General features: G+C 38.1%; 1 protein-coding gene across 1 annotated transcript; it reads left to right on the forward strand.

The window, feature by feature from the left end:
* The first annotated feature begins 546 nt into the window (after positions 1 to 546).
* Positions 547 to 21,671, forward strand: LOC142984493 (synaptic vesicle glycoprotein 2C-like). Its single transcript, XM_076132141.1, has 14 exons — positions 547 to 646; positions 5,199 to 5,359; positions 5,711 to 5,862; positions 6,342 to 6,489; positions 7,576 to 7,738; positions 8,209 to 8,427; positions 9,281 to 9,401; positions 9,992 to 10,141; positions 10,837 to 10,929; positions 11,593 to 11,873; positions 12,622 to 12,833; positions 13,640 to 13,799; positions 14,233 to 14,381; positions 15,048 to 21,671. Exons 2-13 carry the CDS (start codon positions 5,242 to 5,244, stop codon positions 14,378 to 14,380), a joined length of 1,965 nt encoding a protein of 654 aa, XP_075988256.1. The 5' UTR covers positions 547 to 646; positions 5,199 to 5,241; the 3' UTR covers position 14,381; positions 15,048 to 21,671.
* Positions 21,672 to 21,910: the final 239 nt, after the last annotated feature.

The raw sequence follows: 21,910 nt of genomic DNA on the forward strand, positions 1-21,910 counted from the left end.
CTTCAGAAATCGTTGACTGCCGTATTTTACGTGGAATGTAATTATCATGTCAAGGTTACTTGTAAAATATTGTAATTTGCATAGTTCTTGCATGGTTATGAATACTTTAAAGGGTATCCATAATTTTATATGGTGCTTAATAGTTTTAATGCATGTCTAGATTATTAAAACTCATTTGCGACCAATCTGTTAATCAAAATAAGCCTATTTGTACTCGTAAATAATTATTCATTTTTTATTTGTTGCTTATTATCGATTGATAATTCGACTGTAGTATAAATTACAACACTAGTGGAAATTATTGAGTGAATTTTATTTCGTTCAATAATAGAAAATCATTCATTCTTGAAAGATAAAGCTACAAAGTTAGATTGACATTAATTGCCGGCCGACTAGATTTATGTCACATCTACAATGTACAGAATTTCTATTGGTAGTTAGAAAAGGATAGAATACCCTTGGAGTCCTTGGATGCCAATTTAATTCCATCGGGCTATAAATAAAATAATCATTGTTACGAGCTGAGGGTGTTTATATTTTTTGTTTTGAATTTTTAATGATATTTTACGATTTGAAATGTTAAATTTGATGAACGATTGTGTGGAACTAATTGGGAAGAATAATCACTATTGATTGTTGCTAAAACGTAAGTTTATAACATTATTTACGCATACAGCATAGTTGTTTAAAATTTAGCTTTGGGTAAATTGAGTTGTTATCGGCAATAATAAATAGAGCGTTTGATAATTAAAGTTTAGTTTATCTCGAAGTTAAATGAGGGTGGGTAGTGGTTACGTGTGGCGTTGTGTCTAATAATACGAGTTAATTTGCTCTTCCTCTGCTAAATTGGTGTGATCTTAAACACGTAAGTGCCTTTGTTTTATTACAATGCAGGACTTTAGCTGTCATCTGTGGTGAGATAATTCAGAGTGTTTTTCTTTTTTTTTTAAGTTTGTTGTTCATTGGAAACAACAAACTATAAAAAAAAAATATCGTATATTCTGCCTAGGATTGTTAAGTATAGGTGGAATGCACTGTTTCCATTGCCTGATAACAATGTAAAATAAATAATACGCACCGGCCGCACTCTATGCATGTCGAATCAAATAAATTATTTGTTTTATGTAGATAATAGATACTGTTGACTACCTAACTATAATGTAGAGAATATTATGTTTAAACATGTGTATGTGTTGTATTTGCTTTTGTATTTTGTGATTTATGCCAACTTTGATGATAAATATTGTTTTGTTATTTGACTAAGAAGATTACAATACCATCACTTAGTCCTATGGCTGTTGAAATAATTTCATTGCCCTTTTCTCTTAAACACTCGAAACAAAACATACTGTTTATTTCCTCCACATTCAAGTTCTACATATAAAATTTATGTCAACATTTTATCATTATGCTGATTACAACACATATTTTTATGATATCTCAAAAACCTATTGAACTTTGCTTGTTTATACATGTTTTTATTGCTGTTGAAGATACTTTTGATAGACTAATAATAGCTTCATCTTCATCTTCCATTATAAAAATGAAATAATATAATTCATTAATGTCCCACTGCTGGGCATGGGTCTCCTCCCGTAATGAGGGAGGGGTTAGGCTTTAAGTTCACCATGCTGGCCAAGTGTGGGTTGGGGACTTTGCATGCCCTCAATTGTATGTATTAAACAAATTTTAGGCATGCAAGGTTTCTGCACGATGTTTTCCTTCACCATTGGAGATCCTGTTGTCCTGTTATATCCTGGCAATTTAAACAATAGAACAATAAAATTCTTTTAATTAAAACCATTCGGAATATTATGTGGCTAGATCAAAGTCATATCATCTACCCAATATAAAAAACAATTTGGTACACACATGAATTCTCATTTCGGTTAACTGCATTTATTAGTGAAAAAAGTAAGTTTGTTAACATCACTGGTACCTATACAGTTTGAATCATTCTAACCCTTGGCCAGGCAAACCTTATTGGCTAACTGGTAAACTCACAATTGGCCAAACTTCATAGAATCCAAGAAATAATACTTCTATTAGGGGCATACACTAACAAATATTAAGTTTGATTAATATAAATCGTTCCGAATCTTAATGGGCTTTTTCTTGATCTATGCATTATATTACTTAATATTACAACACAAAATGGACAATTAAAAACAAATTAACTAGAAAATTATGGAATATTCTGGTCTGATCCCCCAAACCGATCCACTAGCAATAATATTAATTGGTAGTGGATCGGTTTGGGGGATCAGACCGGAATAACTCAAAATTATATATGCTTCATTTAATTCTGCATGTTGGAATCGAGCCACTCTCCTATATTGGGTACCATTTTATAACCTAGGTACCTAACTGGGTTGTGGAGGTCTGTTGATATTCACTCCATGTAAAATACTGCTGACCGAATCCAACATAGTTGGAAGAAAGACTGACAAATGTAGCTATACACCTATGTTCATATTATTCCTGTTTTTTTAACCAGTTACTATCCCACTGCAGGGCAAGTATCTCTTTCCAAAATAGTAATATAAATTTACGAATGAAATGAAACTCGTTGCTGTTCCTTTGCTAGGCAAGGCAGGTTTTAGTAAATAGCTTTTTACTGATTTAGTACCTAGTTATGATGAGTTAGAAAATATTTATTTACCTTATTATATACTTTCACTTTTATGATAAGTATGTTATGGTTTTCCCTATATTTTTTAAATTAATATATTAATACTTATTATACTTATCAGCAATATAGTGGGATACAAATCAATGTCAAATGTGCAGGTTATTGAACTTTAATGCATAGTTAGTTGGCATAATACAAAAAAATATTTAATAATATTCAACTTGTTTGGTATGATAACTGGGCACTGATAATGAATTAAGCCATTTTCTTTACATATTCACCCTATTACATGGAACTAACATTGTAAAAAGTGAAACATGGAACATTTAATACAACTCTGCTTACACCTTCGGGTAGAACAGACATGATATTATGTAGGTATATTTCTTGACATTATCCAATGAACTTCATCATCAAAGTTATCTGACTATTGAAATCCAGTTGTAGTCAAAATTACATAATCATAAAATAACTAATTAAATTTATATCAACATATCTACATTTGTACAATTAGGTTTTACCGGTGATTGTGAATTATCATAATAAAGGGAAAACCACAACACTATGACTAGCATACAGACCTAACATTAAACAATAAATAATCAAATTAATATTTTTTGTATATCATTTACCTCTTCAATGACATAATATTGAAACTAATAACTTGTATCTATCTGACCTATTACTGTCCTATTGCTAGGCAAGGGTCTTCCTCCCAGAATGGTATGATTTAGCCACAAGGCTGACGCCCTAGTCCACCAAGCTGGTTAACTACAGATTGGAGACATCATCCCTTCAAGTCCTGTTTTTAAAGATTTAGGCATATAAAGTTTTATGTTTAGTGTATGTAAAGCTTAAAGTTCTCAAATTAATAACCTATGGTGATCTAGATTATAAACAATCTTTGCTAGTTACAGCATAATCCATTCACTAGTTTTTGCGAAAATAGTAACGAACATACAGTCATTATTATAAACTTTCGCATTTATAATATAATTAGGATACAGGGAATCCTACATTCCACATCCTGTGCTTGCAGGTCCGTACGTGTTTTGTGGTTGTAGTACATAAATGAATATTTTTTACTCATAATCCGAGGCAACACACCAATGACTTTTCGAAGTTATGTGTGTATTAGAAATATTTATCACTTGCTCTAACGGTGAAGGAAAACATCGTGAGGAAACCTTGCATGCCTAAAAATTTGTTTAATACATTTATTGAGGGCATGCAATGTCCCCAACCAACACTTGGCCAGCGTGGTGGACCCAAGGCCTAACCCCTCCACCTCGTTTGGGAGGAGACCCTTGACCTGCAGTGGGACAGTAATGGGTTAAAAAAAACTGTTGTTGCAGCAACAAACATACATCATCTATGAACAACTGTCTAGCTATCACGGTTCATAAAATACAGCCTTTTGACAGACAGACTGCAGAGTCTTAGTAATAGACTTTCTTTACCCTTTACGAAACCCTAAAAATGAACTTTTGCGTAATGCGGTGAAAACCCTTTGACCTACGCATTATATCCGGCAAGCCTTATCTTGACTCGGCCTTTCGGTATCTTATCTAGGTATAGGTATACCTCTGTGACCTGATTTATAGGCTGCCACTGTCTGTGACTTGCCCTTGCTTACCTCTGTCATTTAAGAATTATTTAGCTCATTTCAACTTTCTGCGGAAGTCAAAATAGTCCGCAAACGCAGTAAGGATATTTTTTATCCCAAAAAAGTGCCTTGATTTCGCGGTCTCAGCAGTGTTATGTACCACTACCACCACAAAGGCTCGGATTCTATTCCAATTTAGTCATGTACAATCCTTCCCTTGTGTTATAAAACAAACAAACATACAGACATTCACATTTTTCTAAGTAAATTTTGTATTCGTCTTTCTTGCATGAGCACCATTCACCATGATAAAGAAAAAATAAAGGACTATGCATTACAGAAGCCTAAGGCCTTTTTCAAAGCTGTCCGGGAGACCAGTACATGTTGCCGGAACGTAAACATAGCTGAAACGCTACAACAGACTTTCCCAACCATTCATGGTCTACCTTTTCCAGAAAAAATGTTTCCTCCTTTGTAATAGTTGTACAATTTGAATTTGTCTCTGGACCCGTTACCCACTTAAAGCTCTAGTATCCATTAGCAGGAAACGATGAAGGTACTGATGTTCGAAACGATGTAAACAACATTTCAACTACTGTCTCTCGTATGTCTTCGTTCATCAATACTGGTCTTGACAGCTGTGAAGCTCTGGCACACTTATCACGAGTGAGAGAGAAAGAGACAAAACTATATCCCCGTTGCAGATGCCTCTCGCTCCCGCTGAGTGTATAGTGCGGCGCGCACAGCATGACAGAGGTGCACGCATGTTCTTTCGTACTCTTCTCTCATGCGTAATTTCTACTAGTAAGAGAGAGACAACACTATATCCCTGTTGCAGGTGCCTCTCGCTCCCGCTAAGTGTATACATATATGACGGCGGAGTACGCATGTATATTTCGTACTCTTCTCTCTTGCTCTCTATCCATGAGTAAGAAAGAGACAACACTATATCTGTTTCAGATGCCTCTCGCTCCCGCTGAGTGTATAGTGCGGCGCGCACAGCATGGCGGAGGAGCACGCGTGCCTGGTGCGCGCGCGCTCCGACTCTGAGGGCTCCAGCAAGCTCGGCAGTTTCGGCTCCATCGCGCGCACCATGACTTACACGGACGATAGGCTTAGTGGTAAATATCAACTACATTTTCTACAAAAATCTAAATTTAATATTCCAGAATTTAGTTCAGAAAAAAAGTTTTATTTGTCGTATGGTTGTTCAAGCCGCCCGAGAGGCGTTTGACATACGACTGTTATGTTAGTAAACAACAGCCGGGGCCGACATTTTACGTGCCCTCCGAAGCACGGAGACGCCTAGATCCAATCCAATTCAATCTCAAGTTTAAGATAAGAAGTCGTGCTTTCTTTGCGTGTACCAAGCCCTATGTTAGTCACTCTGTTCCCTATTAGGTACGTCTGGTAGGCTTTTACATAATTCAGAAGAAATAGAACCATTCTAAAGCATTTGATCATTCTCTCAGGTACAGAAAGCGGCGGCGGCGAGCCCGGCAACACGTCGCACATGGCCGCCAGTCCGCCGGACAATGCGGGCGACGCCAACGAGAGCGGCGAGCTCCTCGACTATAACGACTCCAGCGTGCTGGAGCAGTTCCACGAGGATGCTCTTAGACAGGTACACGCTCTTAGACTAACTATTCACTCAGATACTTATTATGACCGGTATTAGCAAACTAAAAAGAAAAACATGTCGTTCGAAGCGAGTCAGTGTATCAAATCTCAAAACTCATTTAAAGCACACTGGCAGTGTAAATAACTTTATTTATGCTGGAATTGTTGAACCTACAATAATTGTAAATATCAAAAGAAGTAGAAAAATTTCCTCATATTTCCACCCCTGACATCCATCCTTGTCTCATAAAGTGATTACTACTGACAACTGGTGCAATATCATAACTTTAGGTGCCCTACCTATCAAAATTTGTCTGTCTATTCAGTCTTCTACCCACTGTTGAGTATAAGCCTCCCCTCAGTACGCCATTTTTTGCAATCGTGCAAGTGTTTCAGTATATTGTTTCAACCAAGAATAATGTAGGTAACATGACGCATGTTCTCTAGTCTACAGATCTTAATTTACATTTTTTCTCTTCCCAGGCTGGTTGCGGTCTCTCACAAGCCCGCGTGCTGCTAGCAGTGTCGCTGGCTATAGCTGGCGCGTCGCTAGAACTATCAGCCATACCGTTTATACTACCTTCAGCCGAGATTGAACTCTGCATACTGCCACATGAGAAGAACTGGCTGGGTGAGTACTATGAAATAATCTTTTGCGTTGACTGAATTAGGTATTTTCGGGCAAACCAAAATATGGTTTTTATCTTAGTAGTCTATCTATCTATCGTATGGTTAGTGGTCAACCTACTGTCAAAGTGGTTCAAGCCGACCGAGAGGCCTTTGATATGGCTTAACAACTGTTATCTTAATTGGGAAAAACCGGGACTGACTTTTTACGTGCTCTGCGAAGCACGGAAACGCTCAGGTCAGATAACCTTTGGCGCGGTCATTCTATAGATGGGTGACCACCCATCTATAGAATGACCGCGCCAAAGGTTGCTTAACCCACAGATCGTTTATCGACCGTTAAGCGCAACTGACTATGGGCGCTTCTTTTATATATAACAATATTATATTTGCGCAGTAATGATCAGCCTAGTGGGCGGCTCGCTCGGCTCGGTCGGATGGGGCGTGTTGGCCGAGCGGCTCGGCAGTGTGTAGTAACAGTGTTATATTTGCGCAGTAATGATCAGCCTAGTGGGCGGCTCGCTCGGCTCGGTCGGATGGGGCGTGTTGGCCGAGCGGCTCGGCAGTGTGTAGTGACAGTGTTATATTTGCGCAGTAATGATCAGCCTAGTGGGCGGCTCGCTCGGCTCGGTCGGATGGGGCGTGTTGGCCGAGCGGCTCGGCAGTGTGTAGTAACAGTGTTATATTTGCGCAGTAATGATCAGCCTAGTGGGCGGCTCGCTCGGCTCGGTCGGATGGGGCGTGTTGGCCGAGCGGCTCGGCAGTGTGTAGTAACAGTGTTATATTTGCGCAGTAATGATCAGCCTAGTGGGCGGCTCGCTCGGCTCGGTCGGATGGGGCGTGTTGGCCGAGCGGCTCGGCAGTGTGTAGTAACAGTGTTATATTTGCGCAGTAATGATCAGCCTAGTGGGCGGCTCGCTCGGCTCGGTCGGATGGGGCGTGTTGGCCGAGCGGCTCGGCAGTGTGTAGTAACAGTGTTATATTTGCGCAGTAATGATCAGCCTAGTGGGCGGCTCGCTCGGCTCGGTCGGATGGGGCGTGTTGGCCGAGCGGCTCGGCAGTGTGTAGTAACAGTGTTATATTTGCGCAGTAATGATCAGCCTAGTGGGCGGCTCGCTCGGCTCGGTCGGATGGGGCGTGTTGGCCGAGCGGCTCGGCAGGCGGCGCACGCTTGTGTCGTGTTTGGCTGTCAATGCCGTGTTTGCTGCAATAGCTGCCTTCATGCCTACGTATGGGACCTTTATGATGGCTAGGTAAGTGACTCTCTGGTCTATTTTATATTAAACGTTGTCTAAAAAAAGTTTTTCTGTATCCAGTGCAGGACTATATTTAAGACAGTCATGAGGGATGACTTTCTGCAAAAAATTATAGATAATATTATGTTGTGTTAATCGCTATTTTTATTTCAATGCATGAACAATGGACATGGCTCTAGACAAGAGGTGATGCTAAAGGGCTTGTCATACTTCTGTCTACCTTCAAAGTTTCTGAATTCACCACTTTAACTAGCTTGAACGAAACATAGTTCAAGCCCTCAAAAAACCTCAAGAATTCCTTTTCAAGCCGATATCTTGGACCTGCCTCTAGTCTTTGTTCATTCAGTCTTTCTACTGAAATCAAAATAACCGGTGAATATTTTGTTTCCTATCAGGTGTTCATACAGCCATTTAATCTAACTTTCTACTGAAACCAAAATAACCATTTAATATTTGTTTTCTATCAGGTTCTGCTCAGCCATCGGCTCAGGCGGCATAGTCCCCACATCGTACACCTACTTAGGTGAGATGTGGTACCGCTCCCGGCGGCGGCACGCGCTGCTGGCGTGTCCGGCCGCGGCGGCGGGCGGCGCGCTACTGGCCGCCGCGCTCGGCGCCGCCGTGCTGCCGCCCACTGGACCTACCACGCTGCTGGAGAATAATGAACACTTCAGTGCGTGGCACAGGTAAGACGATGAGTGACGAAGGTAGCCGAAGTCTGCCGAAATCAGCTAAAGACTAGGAAAGGCTGATAATTGCCACTTGTCGTCTCGTCAAGTCTTCTGAAGACCACTAGAATAAGTTCTCTGGGTGCGGTAAGCTACAAAGACGATGGTTAACGAAAGTAGCCGAAGTCTCCCGGAGATGGTAGACAGACGTTCGGTGACCTTAGCTCCTAGAAAACCAACGAGAATGCCACAGAAATTTCTCAAATCTTTCTAAAGTATACCACTTATAACACTAGTTCTCTATGTCAAGCTTACGATGCAAGAAGAAAACCAAAGACTTCCGAAGACCATTGAAATTTGAGTAAGGTCGCTGGACGCGGTAAGATATGAGGCGGTGTTGTATGTAGTGATAGGTAGATCTTACGAAGATCGTAGCAGAAGACCACAGAGCGCTCAAGTGAAGTTTACCGAAGGCCGACTCGACTATGACGCTGGGAGCACGCGAGAACGTATAAACCAAATATTAACAGTCAAAATATCCATAGACGATTATTGGACTGCAAAGCATTGTCTCCGTGGCGCAGTGGTTTAGGTCGCCACACCGATACCACTGCGTCGGGAGGTCGTAGGTTCGATTCCCACACGGAGCAATTATTAGTGCGATCCACAAATAATTGTTTGGGTCTGGTTGTGCTTTGTGTCCGTTGTTTGTATGTTTGTAAAAGTCCCCGCGACACAAGAGCAATTCTTAGTGCGGGAGTTGTCTTTAAAAAAAAGCCCTATTTACTACTTAATTCCTTACATAAATTTCCCTCATTTTATCGAAATTCAAACCTTATTCCAAGACATTAAGATACACTTTTCCTTGCAGATATCTTCTACTGTGCACTCTGCCGATCCTGGCGTCGTTAGTCAGTCTGATATGGACGCAGGAGTCGCCGCGGTATCTACTAGACGTGGGACGAGAAGTCGACGCCATGATGTTATATCAGGTATGATTAATTCTAAAATTGCGGAGGTGGAGGGAAGGTGGAGGGCTTCAGAGCGTAAAGCGCCACTCAAAAGACTGTACCATGACATCTTTTTCTTTGTTAAGCCCGTTTCTGTGTCCCATTGCTGGGCAAAGGCTTCTCACTCGAATTTCCCGTTCCTCCGGTCGATTGTTGCTTCCGGCCATCCATCCAAAAACGCCTCTAGGCCATCCAGCCGACTCTTATTTTTTCTTAATTTTTAAAGTAACAAGTTGTATGGCTTCTATACCCGCTACTACATTCGATACAATAATTACTGGGCAAGGTCTAGTCACCAATTTTTTGTATATTTTAGCCTGTGGTCCGCTGACCCTTCTGGCTTCACATTGGAAATTACCAATTTTGCGTTTTTTTATCCTGTTTGTCCACCACTGCTCTGCAAGGGTCTCGTCCCAAATGAGGCTTAAGTCCACCACGCTGATAAAGTGCGGGTTAAAGACATTGCATGGCCGCAAGGAATGTGTTAAACAACTTTTAGGAATGCAAGATTTTCATTACTATGTCTTCCTTTACCGAGTAAGTGATTAATATAAATATTTTTTGTTTGTCAGAGCATACACAGCAGCAATCAAATCCGTCTGTGCGGTAAGTCCCACGTCGGGGCAGCGAACGCGGACCCCGACTACCGGCTGGGGGAGCTGGCGCTGCCGGGCAAGAGGCGACCGCCTGCGCTGCACCATGTGCGACATAGCGTGAAGATGGTAAATATAAATCTTAATTTCCAGTTATTTCTAAATTAAATGTCCTACTAATTGACGTCGTGTAAGCGTGATTAGTTATACAATGTTTTGTCTTTTTCATTTCTCCGTGGCGCAGTGGTTAAAGTCACCACGCCGCTACGATTACGTCGGGAGGTCGTGGGTTCGATTCCCACACGGAACAATTATTTGTGCGACCCACAAGTAATTGTTTCGGGTCTGATTGTACTTTTTGTCCGTTGTTTGTATGTTTGTAAAAGTCCTCGCGACACTTTAGCTATACTTAGTGTGGGAATAGTCTTTTTAAAAAAATAGTATATATAGTATTTACAGTTATAAATAAGAGCGCTTTCACGGCGTTTACTAGTAAGACAAAATATTCAGACCTTTACAGCTCTGTCATGGTCTAGGTGTTCAGTTCCTCGAGTTCGGCTTCCGAGTGAGGCAAATAGGCAAAGTGCTATTGAATTGCTAATTTATACTAGAATAGTTTCCAATATTAGCTCAAAGATTGGTAGTGTGTCTGGTTTATCGTTTCGCATACTATTACATGGGACTAACATTGTAAAGCGGGAGTTGCTCGTACATTTCTGCCTACTCCCTCAGTTAGGTACTCTTTACTCCTTGTCATGTATATTGTATAAATATAATATTATTTGTCTTTAATAATAAAATGACTGTTATCTTTTTGTCCACAGTTCTGGCAGTCATTCTTCCAGTTATTCTCAAGCGCTTACAGACGGACAACACTCTCGCTCGGCGGTGTCCTGCTGTTTATGATGGCAATACAAGTAAGTAATATATAATTTTTAAGATTTTCAGCTTTCTGTATATGGCAATTTTTTATTTATTTTTAGTAAGAGTAGAACTTTGTTTTGGGTTCGTATATGGAAACAAGTAAAATAGATGTATAATATTTGAAGAAAAAGAATAGAAAATACGAATTACAGCTAAGATAATAAGTCATGAGTTTGATGTCTGAATTCGGATAAAGTGCTTTTCTAAAATATGCTTCAATAGTAGCCCAGAGTTTCGTAACTTGTCAATTTTTAGGCTATTAATAGTAGCCTACACAAAGTTATATGTCCAGTATATAGCAATAGACTCGCCCTTATTACATGATACTAACAATCTAAGTTTCATAAACCTCTGTCTACATCTCCAAGTCTAAACAGGCCAAAATATAAATAAATAAATATCATTAGACAACTCACATACGGTCATTTGATTCCAAACTAAACAGAGCTTGTACTAACCAAATAACTGATAAACATACTTATATACTTCTAAATACATACTTATATAGATACATTAACATCCAGGCTCAGAACAAATACTCGTGCTCATCACACAAAGATTTGTCCCGGGTGGGATTCGAACCCACCACCCGCGGCACTTTTACCACTGCGCCAAATGTGCAGTTAAATAAACTAATAACACTATATTCTTTTCAGTACTACCTTTCATCGTACATCCCAGCGACAGTCGTCAACATGGAGTCCTCAGAATTCGTAGCGGCTCGCAAAACAATCACCAACGAGACCTTCACCGAAGAGATATACAACAACACTCTAGAAAACATAGAGTATAATAACGTTACGTTCAACAAATGTTCGTTCAACAACATACTGATGTCTCACGTCATGTTCAACAACTGCTCGTTCAGTAACGTCGCTCTCTCCAACGTCAAGACCTCGTTCACCAACTTCAAGTCTGCTGTCTTTGTTAATAGCACGTAAGTACCCCAGATTTTTACTCAAAAATACCCCTAAATACCGCGAAAATACCCAACAAAATTCCCCTACATACCCCACAAAATACCCCAAATATAACCCACAAAATACCCCAAATATACCCCACAAAATACCCCTTATACACCCCTTAAAATACCCCCTACATACCCCACAAAATACCCCAAACATACCCTCAACATACCCCTCAACATACCCACAACATACCCCTCAAAATACCCCCTAAATACCCCACATGTTATCTTCTCTATACCCCACACACATACACAGTAGGTACACTCAGTATAACAATGTTACGTTCAACAAATGTTCGTTCAACAACATACTGATGTCTCACGTCATGTTCAACAACTGTTCGTTCAGTAACGTCGCTCTCTCCAACGTCAAGACCTCGTTCACCAACTTCAAGTCTGCTGTCTTTGTTAATAGCACGTGAGTACCCCAGAAATACCCCCTAGATACTCCCCTACATACCTCACAATATACCCCTTACATACCCGACAATATACCCCTTACATACCCGACAATATACCCCTTACATACCCGATTAAATACCCCTATATACCCTACAAAATACCCCTATATACCCCACAAAATACGTTAGATTTCTATATCAGTTTTAGCAAAAATCTCATTCAGGAACTATTCAGACTTGAGCATCGTTAAGAGTAATTTTAGAGTAATCTTTCTGTAAGAAAAACATTATTAACTTGCTTATTTCTCTTCCCACAGTATAATAGACACGGACATGGAAGTGGGCCGCGAGTTCGACGAGTACTGCGTGTTCAACAGTACCATAATACGAGGCATGCGCGGCGGCTGCGCCCGCCACGCGGACCTCACGTCGCGGCTCGGCGGCCTGCTGGCCGAGCAGAGCTATGTCGCGCACGCGGGTCTGCTCGCCACTGTCGTAGGATTGTTACCAGCCGTCGTAAGACCCACTGGTGAGTACAATATGGTTATTTTTATAGTATGGTTAGTGGTCAACCTAGTGTCAAAGTTGTTGAAGGCCTTTGAAGTGACGTACAGTTATCTTAATTGACAATAACTGGGACCGACTTTTTAAAGTGCCTTTCAAAGCACGGAGATGCTCAGTTCAAATATCACTATGCGGTCACCCATCTAAAGACCGTGCCAAGTATGCTTAACCCACAGATTGTTTACCGACCGGTGAGCTTAACTGTCTATGTCCGCCTATATATCAGCTAAACCTTTCTTCCAAACTATGTAGGAGTCGGCTTCCAGTCTGGCCGGTTGCAACTAAAGATCTTTGACAGTCGTTAACAGTAGTCAGAAGCTAGAAAGTCTGACAACCAGTCTTACCGAAGGGTATCGTGTTATAACCCAAGTAACTGGGTTGTGGAGGTCAGTAGCTCCATGTAAAACACTGGTATTCAGCTGCATCCGATGAGACTGGAAGACGACTCCAACATAGTTGGAAGAAAGGCTTTTTTTTATTTTTTTTGTCGTATGGTTAGTGGTCAGTCAACCTAGTGTCAAAGTTGTTTGTTGGCTTAACGACTGTTATCTTAACTGACAACAACCGGGACCGACTTTTTACGTGCCCTCCGAAGCACGGAGACGCCCAGCTCAATTACCACTATGCGGTCACCCATCTATAGAATGACCGCGCCAAGGGTTGCTTAACCTATCGATCGTTAACCGACCGGTGAGCGCAACTGGCTATGGGCGTCTCGGAAGAAAGGCTAAGCGATGATGATTTAACTAATACAAATATTTTGTTCCACAGTGGCGATATGCGTGGCATGTTTCTTGCTGTCTCCGCTAGTGTTCGTGGCTCAGAGCGAGACGGCGCTATACGTGGTAGAAGCAGTATACAGACTGTTTATAACTCTCGTCATGTACGCGGTGGGCGTCAATGTGGTCGACTCTTATCCTGCTAATTTGAGGTATGTATAGATATAGCTGACCCGCGCAACTGTGCGATCCACAAATAATTGTTTTGAGTCTGGTTGTACTTTGTGTCCGTTGGTTGTATGTTTGTAAAAAGTCCCTGCGACACAAGAGCAATTCTTAGTGCGGGAGTTGTCTTTAAATCTATACTAATATTATAAATCTGAAGAGTTTGTTTGATTGTTTGTTTGTTTGAACGCGCTAATTTCAGGAACTACTGGTCCGATTTGAAAAATTATACCAGTGTTAGATAGCCCATTTATCGAGGACGGCTATAGGCTATATACCATCACGCTACGACCAACAGGAGCAGAGTAGCAATAAAAAATGTTACAAAAACGGGGAAAATTTTGACCAATATTATCTTATGTGACGCAAGCGAAGTTGCGCGGGTCAACTAGTAATGAAAAAAATGGAATAATTGTGCAGGTGCACGGCACACGGGCTTATAATGTCGGTGTCGTACCTGGGCGGCGCGCTGGTGCGGGGCGCGGGCGACGCGGGCGCCGCGCTCTCCGCGCTGCTGTGTGCCGCGCTGGCGCTCGCCGCCGCGCCGCTCGCCACCAACCTGCGCTAAGGTAACTGATACATAAGGTGCAACGCAGACGACAGACTATCCTTGACGCACTTTTTAGTCTGTGAAAATAGAACTTACGCAATTATATGTAGTAACGCGCCGGACTTTTTGCGCGTTGTGTGCGTTACTGCATATAATGGCATAAGTTCTATTTTCACAGACTAAAAAGTGCGTCACGGATAGTCTGTCGTCTGCGCTGCACCTTACTTTAACTGCACGTTCAGCGCAGTGGTTTGAGCGGTCACCTCGCCGCGACAACCGTAGGGCCACGTGTGGTGGGTTCGAATCTTCGAATCTTACCCAGGACAAATATTTGTGTGATGAGCACGAGTATTTGTCCTGAGCCTGGTTGTCAATTTATTTATACTAGTATATATTTAGAAGTATATAAGTATGTTTATCAGTTATTTGGATACCATAGTATACCTTCAAGATCTGTTCTAAAGAACTCTCGGGCATGTAAGATTGCATCACGATGTTTTAGTACAAAGTGCTATTGGAGATTTTAAATTTTTTGTTAGAATAAGTATATGTATTGTCCTCATTAATCCGGAGTTTGGTAATGTGCCCGGTAATATGGCAATAGGCTCGCCCCTACTACATAATAGACATATTCTAAAGTTGATATTATTTTTATCTATAATGTTTGTTTGTTTGTTTTTTACAGAGGCTACACAAAACTACTAAACAAGAAAGGACGGAATCCTTGTAACAGTATGTTTTACATTTATGTATTGACTGAAATATAACATTTTGATTTTAGATTATACTTAAAAATAACATAATTTTGAGAGAAGACTTAAATAGTAAATAATTCATTACTTATTATTTAAAGCTTCTTGCTAGACTGCCTCTGGCGCAGTGAGTAGTGTATCCGACTGTGGAACGTGTAGTCTCGTATTCGATTCCCGGGTTGGACAAAGTGCTTTTTAAACCGACTTCAAAAAAGGAGGAGGTTCTCAATTCGACTGTATGTTTTTTTTTTGTTAATAATATTTCTCGATATTAACTCAGGGAATGTGACCCCTATTACATGGGACTAAAATTGTAAATGGCGAAATATGATTGTATTACATACACCTCTTTCTACACCTAGGTATAAAAGGCGTGATGATGTAAAAAAACTGTCGAATCAAAAACCTCCTTTATTAAAGTCGGTTAATAATAAAGTATAATCTAAAATCAAAATTTTCAAGTTGAAAACTTTCCACTATGAATTATACCAAAGGGATGGGACTGATAAAATTAAATATATGCTACTAACATGATTTTATTGTGGTATTATGATTGATGAATAAAAAATAACTTTGCGAAGTTAAATGTAATATTTTCAACTAGCTGACCCGCGCAACTTCGCTTGCGTCACATAAGAGAGAATGGGTCAAAAATTTCCCCGTTTTGTAACATTTTTCGTTGCTTTTCCGCTCCTAATGGCCATAGCGTGACGTTATATAGCCTATAGCCTTCCTCGATAAATACACTATCTAACAGTGAAAGAATTTTTCAAATCGGATCTGTAGTTCCTGAGATTAGCGCGTTCAAACAAACAAACAAACAAACTCTTCAGCTTTATAATATTAGTATATATAAAACCGGACGCTCTAGAAACTAGAAAGATATATACAGACCATAAATATCGTTGTGAACCTCCGCGGCGCAGTGGTTAAGATGGTCACCACGCCACTTCCATTGCATCGGGAGGTCGTGGGTTCGATTCCTACTCGGGTTAGCGACGGAAATGTCAGCTTCCGTAGCGCAGTGGTTAAGGTGGTCACCACGCCATTACCAGTGTGTCGAGAGGTCGTAGATTTGATTCCCATACGAAACAATTATTTGTGCGATCGACGCGATCGATTCGCGTCTGATTGTACTTTGTGTCCGTTGTTTGTATGTTTGTTAAAGTCCCCGCGACATAAGAGCAATTCTTAATGCGGGAGTTTTAGAAAAAATATAATATATAAAATATATATATATATATATCTTTGCCGCATCTTAGCTAGTTTTGCGTTGGGCCGCATATTAAATTGGGCTAAGATTCTTTCGGCCGTTAGTCATAATACCACATGTTTGAAAGACTACGAATATTAACAATATGCACAGTTATTCACTGAGCAAAAACACTAGAAATCATCACAATGAATTACTTTTATTAGTAAATGTAAGGTCATTTTTAGTTATTTTAGAAGTATGAAAAGCAATTTTTTTGTGAATTTCGTAATTAGCGCCTGAAAATCTATCAAAATTTGATTTCAGTAAAAGGAAAATTGTATGTCTGTGTTATAATTATACTAGCTAACTCTAGGGTTGCCATCCGTCCGGGTTTACCCGGATTTGTCCTAGTTTAGAGGGCATCCTGGGAGCGTCCGAGGAAGGTTTCATTTGTAGACCGGGTTTTAAAAAATCAATAAATAAAAAAAGTTGCTCTTCTTGTTGACATATCGGGCTTTCGGACTCTAAAATCCGGAGTTTTCACGCGTCTTGTCCGGTTTTATTTTAGAGATGGCAACCCTAGCTAACTCGTACGGCTCCACTTAAATACTAAGTATTTTAGCCGCTTCTATGATTTTTTACAAATGATGTCTGTATTTGACCCAGGATATTCACGATTATGGGGGAAAAAGGATCCTTTTTAACTATGTCTATGCTAAATGTTACCACTATTGCTTCAGCCGTGAGAATAACGGAATGACAGACTATTGAAATTATCATCTATAAAAAAAACATTGAAGGAGTTTTGAAAACTTCCATACTTCTAAAATTACTGAAAAAATATCTTCAAAAGCTGAAATGAAATTGTAAATTAGTGTAAATAAATCACATACACAAATCGATTGTTACAATCGATTTAATATCGATAATTACTCGATTCTAGAGTGTGTAGATTTTATTACAGTATACAGTTAAAATAAATAATTTTGTTAATATTATAAAGAACTAACTTTTAACCGGGGTTTCACTCGCAGGTAATAAAATGCCGTAAAAAAATGTGTATTTGAATCTACACCACCACTTATCTCCTGATAAAAATTCATTAAAATGAGTTTAGCAATTTTGAAGAACAACGTTCAACTATTTCCAGTCGTAAATTTTAATTACTATAATTTATTCAGCATTTTTTCCTTTTCTTGGGATAATATAATCTTATAGTATTGTTAAATTTCATCTAAAACGGTGCAGCAGTTTAGGAAAGTATGCGTAACAGACAGAGTCGCATTTTTAATATTAGTATTTAATCAAATAACAGAAAAATAATGAATTCTTTATAATATTAACAAAATTATTTCAAATAATAAATTATCATCTATGAAATTTTAATTGTATAGAAAATATGTGTTCTTTCTACCATTATGTATTATATAATAAGTCCTGGATAGTCAGTTCGATGTCTGCGTCGTGTAAAAAAATAGTCATTGAAAAACTACATTTGCGATTATTTCAAAAACCAAATGTTAATTTTTGAAAAGTGATCTATGAGTGGTGATTTGATTCCCAAGTTGGGCAGCTCTTTTAATTTATATATTTGGAAATTACTAAGAATTAAGTAGTCTCTGGTCTCTGCCTACCCCTAAGTGAAAAAGGCGTGATTTCATGTATGTATGTATTCATTTTAATTTTTGAAATATCACATTTGTAGTTTTAAATACAATATAACAATGTTATTCATAAAAATACGTCACTAAGGTTTAAACGCAACCAGTGTTGCCATACTCGAGAAGAAAAATCTACCAAAAAAGTAGTAAAATTCCAAGGTAAAAAATAAAAATTATTGGTAGCTTTAAAATTAGTATTTTTCAATTATTATTATAAATGTAGTTTATGTAAGTAAGGCTGAACATATCGAGAAATGCTAATGGTTGTATAAATATTAATTTCGAAAAATGTGGGTACTTGCATAAAAATATATATTTCATATACTAACATTGGCCCATGTTCTCGTCCGCGTAAAAAGATCTCCCGGGGTAAAAAAAGTGTCCTATATGTTAATCCAAGTTATAATATACCTAGTGGTCGCTCTAGAAAGACATACACAGATCATATCGGTGATGTCTTGTAAAAAGGTCAGGTGTTCGTAACCGGCGGTCCTGGATGACAACATGTATGTATGTGAATGAAGCAAGGGAAGTTTGTAAGGATCGTACCAAGTGGTGTTTTTTTGTCTCTGCCTACCCCTATGGGAAAAAGTCGTGATTTTATTTATATATGTAAATTTTTTTTATGTAAGTACTCAAAATAAAAGACTATAATTTGACAACTAATCAATAATAATGAATTCTTAAGACAAGATAATCTTTGTATATAATTATTTGAACGTAAACTTCAAGATAGTACTAAGCCCCGGTTTCACAACTTCTGGATAACTATGAGATAGCCTATCTGATGAAATTTTGACAGTAGTATTTTCATAGATCTTTGACAGTCGTTAACAGTAGTCAGAAGCTTGAAAGTCTGACAACCAGTCTTACCGAAGGGTATCGTGTTATATCCCAGGTAACTGTGTTGTGGAGGTCAGATAGGCAGTCGCTCCATGTAAAATACTGGTATTCAGCTGCATCCGGTGAGACTGGAAGCCGACTCCAACATAGTTTGGAAGAAAGGCTAAGTTGATTGATTGAGTTTTATAATATATTTGCTGTCTTTATTCATCAGATAGGCTATTTGATACTTATCAGGTGAAACTGGTACTAAATCTTTCTCCTAATTATGCCCCAGAACTAATTAGTTTTCATGCTTGTAGCAATAGCACTTATTTAATATGTAGAATATTTAAATTTGGCGATATTTCAATGTGTAATAAAATGTTTTTGACTAAAGAAGGTGTCGTAAGAACATTTGATTTTACTAGTTTCTGGATATAAAAATGAAGTCAAAATTATAGAAATTTTAAGCAGTTTAGATGTAATATCGTCAAATTTAAATATTCTCTAACTAGGCGTAAATTTGGAGACGCGAATAACAGTATTTGGTAAAACTAATGACCTAAATTGTCGATTAGCCATTTGAACTCTTAATTACTCGAAAATAATTGTATTCTTATACTTTGATTGTTGGTGAAAATTTTAAATTTTCATCAAATACACTGTTCGTATAAACTTTCTTGTATGTTTTACCCCTGGTTTCTGATGTATATTTAGCGATAGTTTAGAATAGATAAACTACCATTAAATGTACTCAGAAAACGGGAGTTAGTAAATTTTACAAGAAATCTCGTCTTCAAATTAGCGCCATAGCATCTATACTCACCTTGCCATGTTAAAAAAATAACAATAATGTTGCCATATCTTTTATTTAAGTGATATTATTATAGACTGCTTATCCTAGTTGAAAAGACATTTTTTCATATACCCACACGAATTAATTGTTAAAATAAATTTTATTGTTATTTTTTAAAAGAGTGACTGATTTTTTTTTTCTTTACTATGTTATAATTAAAGAAATATAAATGAGTGAGATATCAGATAAAAGACTTATAGATAGAAAGAGACGGGAATAGTAAAAAATCTTTAATTATAATTTAGTAAATTTGTTAATATAAGCTGGCAATACAGTAGGTTCTTTGGTAGAATTCGAATGGTTTAAATTGTATGTATAAGAGTTGATAAGTCATGTATGTCGTAATATTTTGTATGTGTACATTACAATAAGTAAATATAATTTTACCATCACAATTTACCCTTAAAAGTGGGTAAAGTACCCTACAACACACCTTTATTAAGAACAATAATTTTCCTATTTTTTCCCTAAAATCCTAAAATATGTTGCAAACGTTTCCCATTTTCCCTAAATTGCGGGTAAATTACCTTCAAATTTGGCTCTAGTATTTTACCTAAATCTAACAATTGTTTTAATGAAATATGATCAATTTTAAAGCATTCCCTGTTAACTGATTGTTACATAAAGCCATTTATGCCCTAGTCAACGTCTTGTTTAAAATACGGTCGCGTCAATATTATAGAAAACCTTTCATTTTGAGAGAAAGTCTCTAACTTAACAACAGTTATAATAAAAGAACAAGAGATTACACCATTTCCAATTTTAATACATTAGCTGCATGGAAACTACTTTTCCTACTACGTAAACCGGTCGGTAAACGATCTGTGGGTTAAGCAACCCTTGGCGCGGTCATTCCATAGATGGGTGACCGCATAGTGGTATTCGAGCTGGGCGTCTCCGTGCTTCGGAGGGCACGTAAAAAGTCGATCCCGGTTGTTGTCTACTAAGATAACAGTCGTTAAGCCACGTCAAAGGCCTTCGGGCGGCTTGAACAACTTTAACACTAGGTTGACCACTAACCATACGACAAACAACAAGCATTATCTTACAGTACCTACAGATTAATAATCTATCACCTTACTAAATTAAATCTATATCAATTCAGTAGTTAAGCTATAAAAAACATAACTTGATTTTACAAGTAAATATGAATTTGTAGAACAAAAAATTAGTTATATAACTGTAATAAGCTGGCTGTCAAATAAAAATGTCATATGTGTCGATTAAAAAGACATTTAGTTTTTTTCTAAGTTTCATGATGTGACCGTATAAAAATCATCACTACAGAAAACTATTTATTTATCCTTATATTTTATAAACACAGCAATATTCGTATTTGTAGGTAATTATTAATTATATTAGACACGCAATATCATTTAGTTGAAGCAATTTTAGTTTACAAATATAGTTAGTAAGTAGGTTAAAGTATTGTAAAGGATTCAAATGAAGATTTTAATAATATTTTGTGAATATAACGTCATAATAATTATCAAAAATTGTTTAAATATTATATGGGAATTAACTGTTATCCAGAATTAATTTGCAAGAGAGGTGTAACATGGCATAAAAACATCACAATCCCCCTGAGGGGTTGTACAGGAAACACCCACAAATCCCCCTATTATAATCTCGTAAATCATGATAAAATGCTTATGCGTTAATTCCCATATAATGCTCAAAGACAATCAGTAAAATATTCCCAAAATGTACTCATTCAGTATTCCCCATGCATTTCCTTGACTAATTCAATCCTTAAATAAGCAAAATATTATTAAAAACATCATTTTTCAAGTAATCGTATGACAATGGAGGCTGGACGATACAATTTACGAAATATCTGCATTTAAAAGTTATTTGTATAACAGCGCCATCTCACGGTGAAATAGGTTAAGTTTTAATGATCAGCTAGTGCCATCTAGCGTCCAGCTGACGTTGTTTCGTGTGGCTAGTAGACGGTATAGACTGAAAATGTATTTGTCATCTGATGTGTGTAAATAAAGATCAAATATGTTCATATTTATTGTTTGTTGTTTTATTTATAACAAAAGCCAAAATATCATCTCCTATTTTAAAAAACTACTTGCGGGCTATATTTCATTAAAATCTATTCATCAGTTTTTGCTTAAAAAAAAATAACGTTAAAGTTTTTTTTTAATCTACCCGCTGCTGTTAGCACTAACTTTTTAATTTTAACAGTTGAGCTGTCAAATTTCAATTAATAGACAGCATAGACACAAGTGGTCACGACCATTAATTATT

This window comes from Anticarsia gemmatalis, chromosome 27 (genome assembly GCF_050436995.1).
Source record: "Anticarsia gemmatalis isolate Benzon Research Colony breed Stoneville strain chromosome 27, ilAntGemm2 primary, whole genome shotgun sequence".
Taxonomy (NCBI): domain Eukaryota; kingdom Metazoa; phylum Arthropoda; class Insecta; order Lepidoptera; family Erebidae; genus Anticarsia; species Anticarsia gemmatalis.

Excerpts from the sequence above, each read along its gene's own strand:
- LOC142984493 (XM_076132141.1), top strand. The coding sequence starts at position 5,242 with ATGGCGGAGGAGCACGCGTGCCTGGTGCGCGCGCGCTCCGACTCTGAG. Across the intron at positions 10,930-11,592 it reads TGTTTATGATGGCAATACAA|TACTACCTTTCATCGTACAT; the intron begins GTAAGTAATATA and ends TATTCTTTTCAG. Across the intron at positions 12,834-13,639 it reads AGCCGTCGTAAGACCCACTG|TGGCGATATGCGTGGCATGT; the intron begins GTGAGTACAATA and ends TTTGTTCCACAG.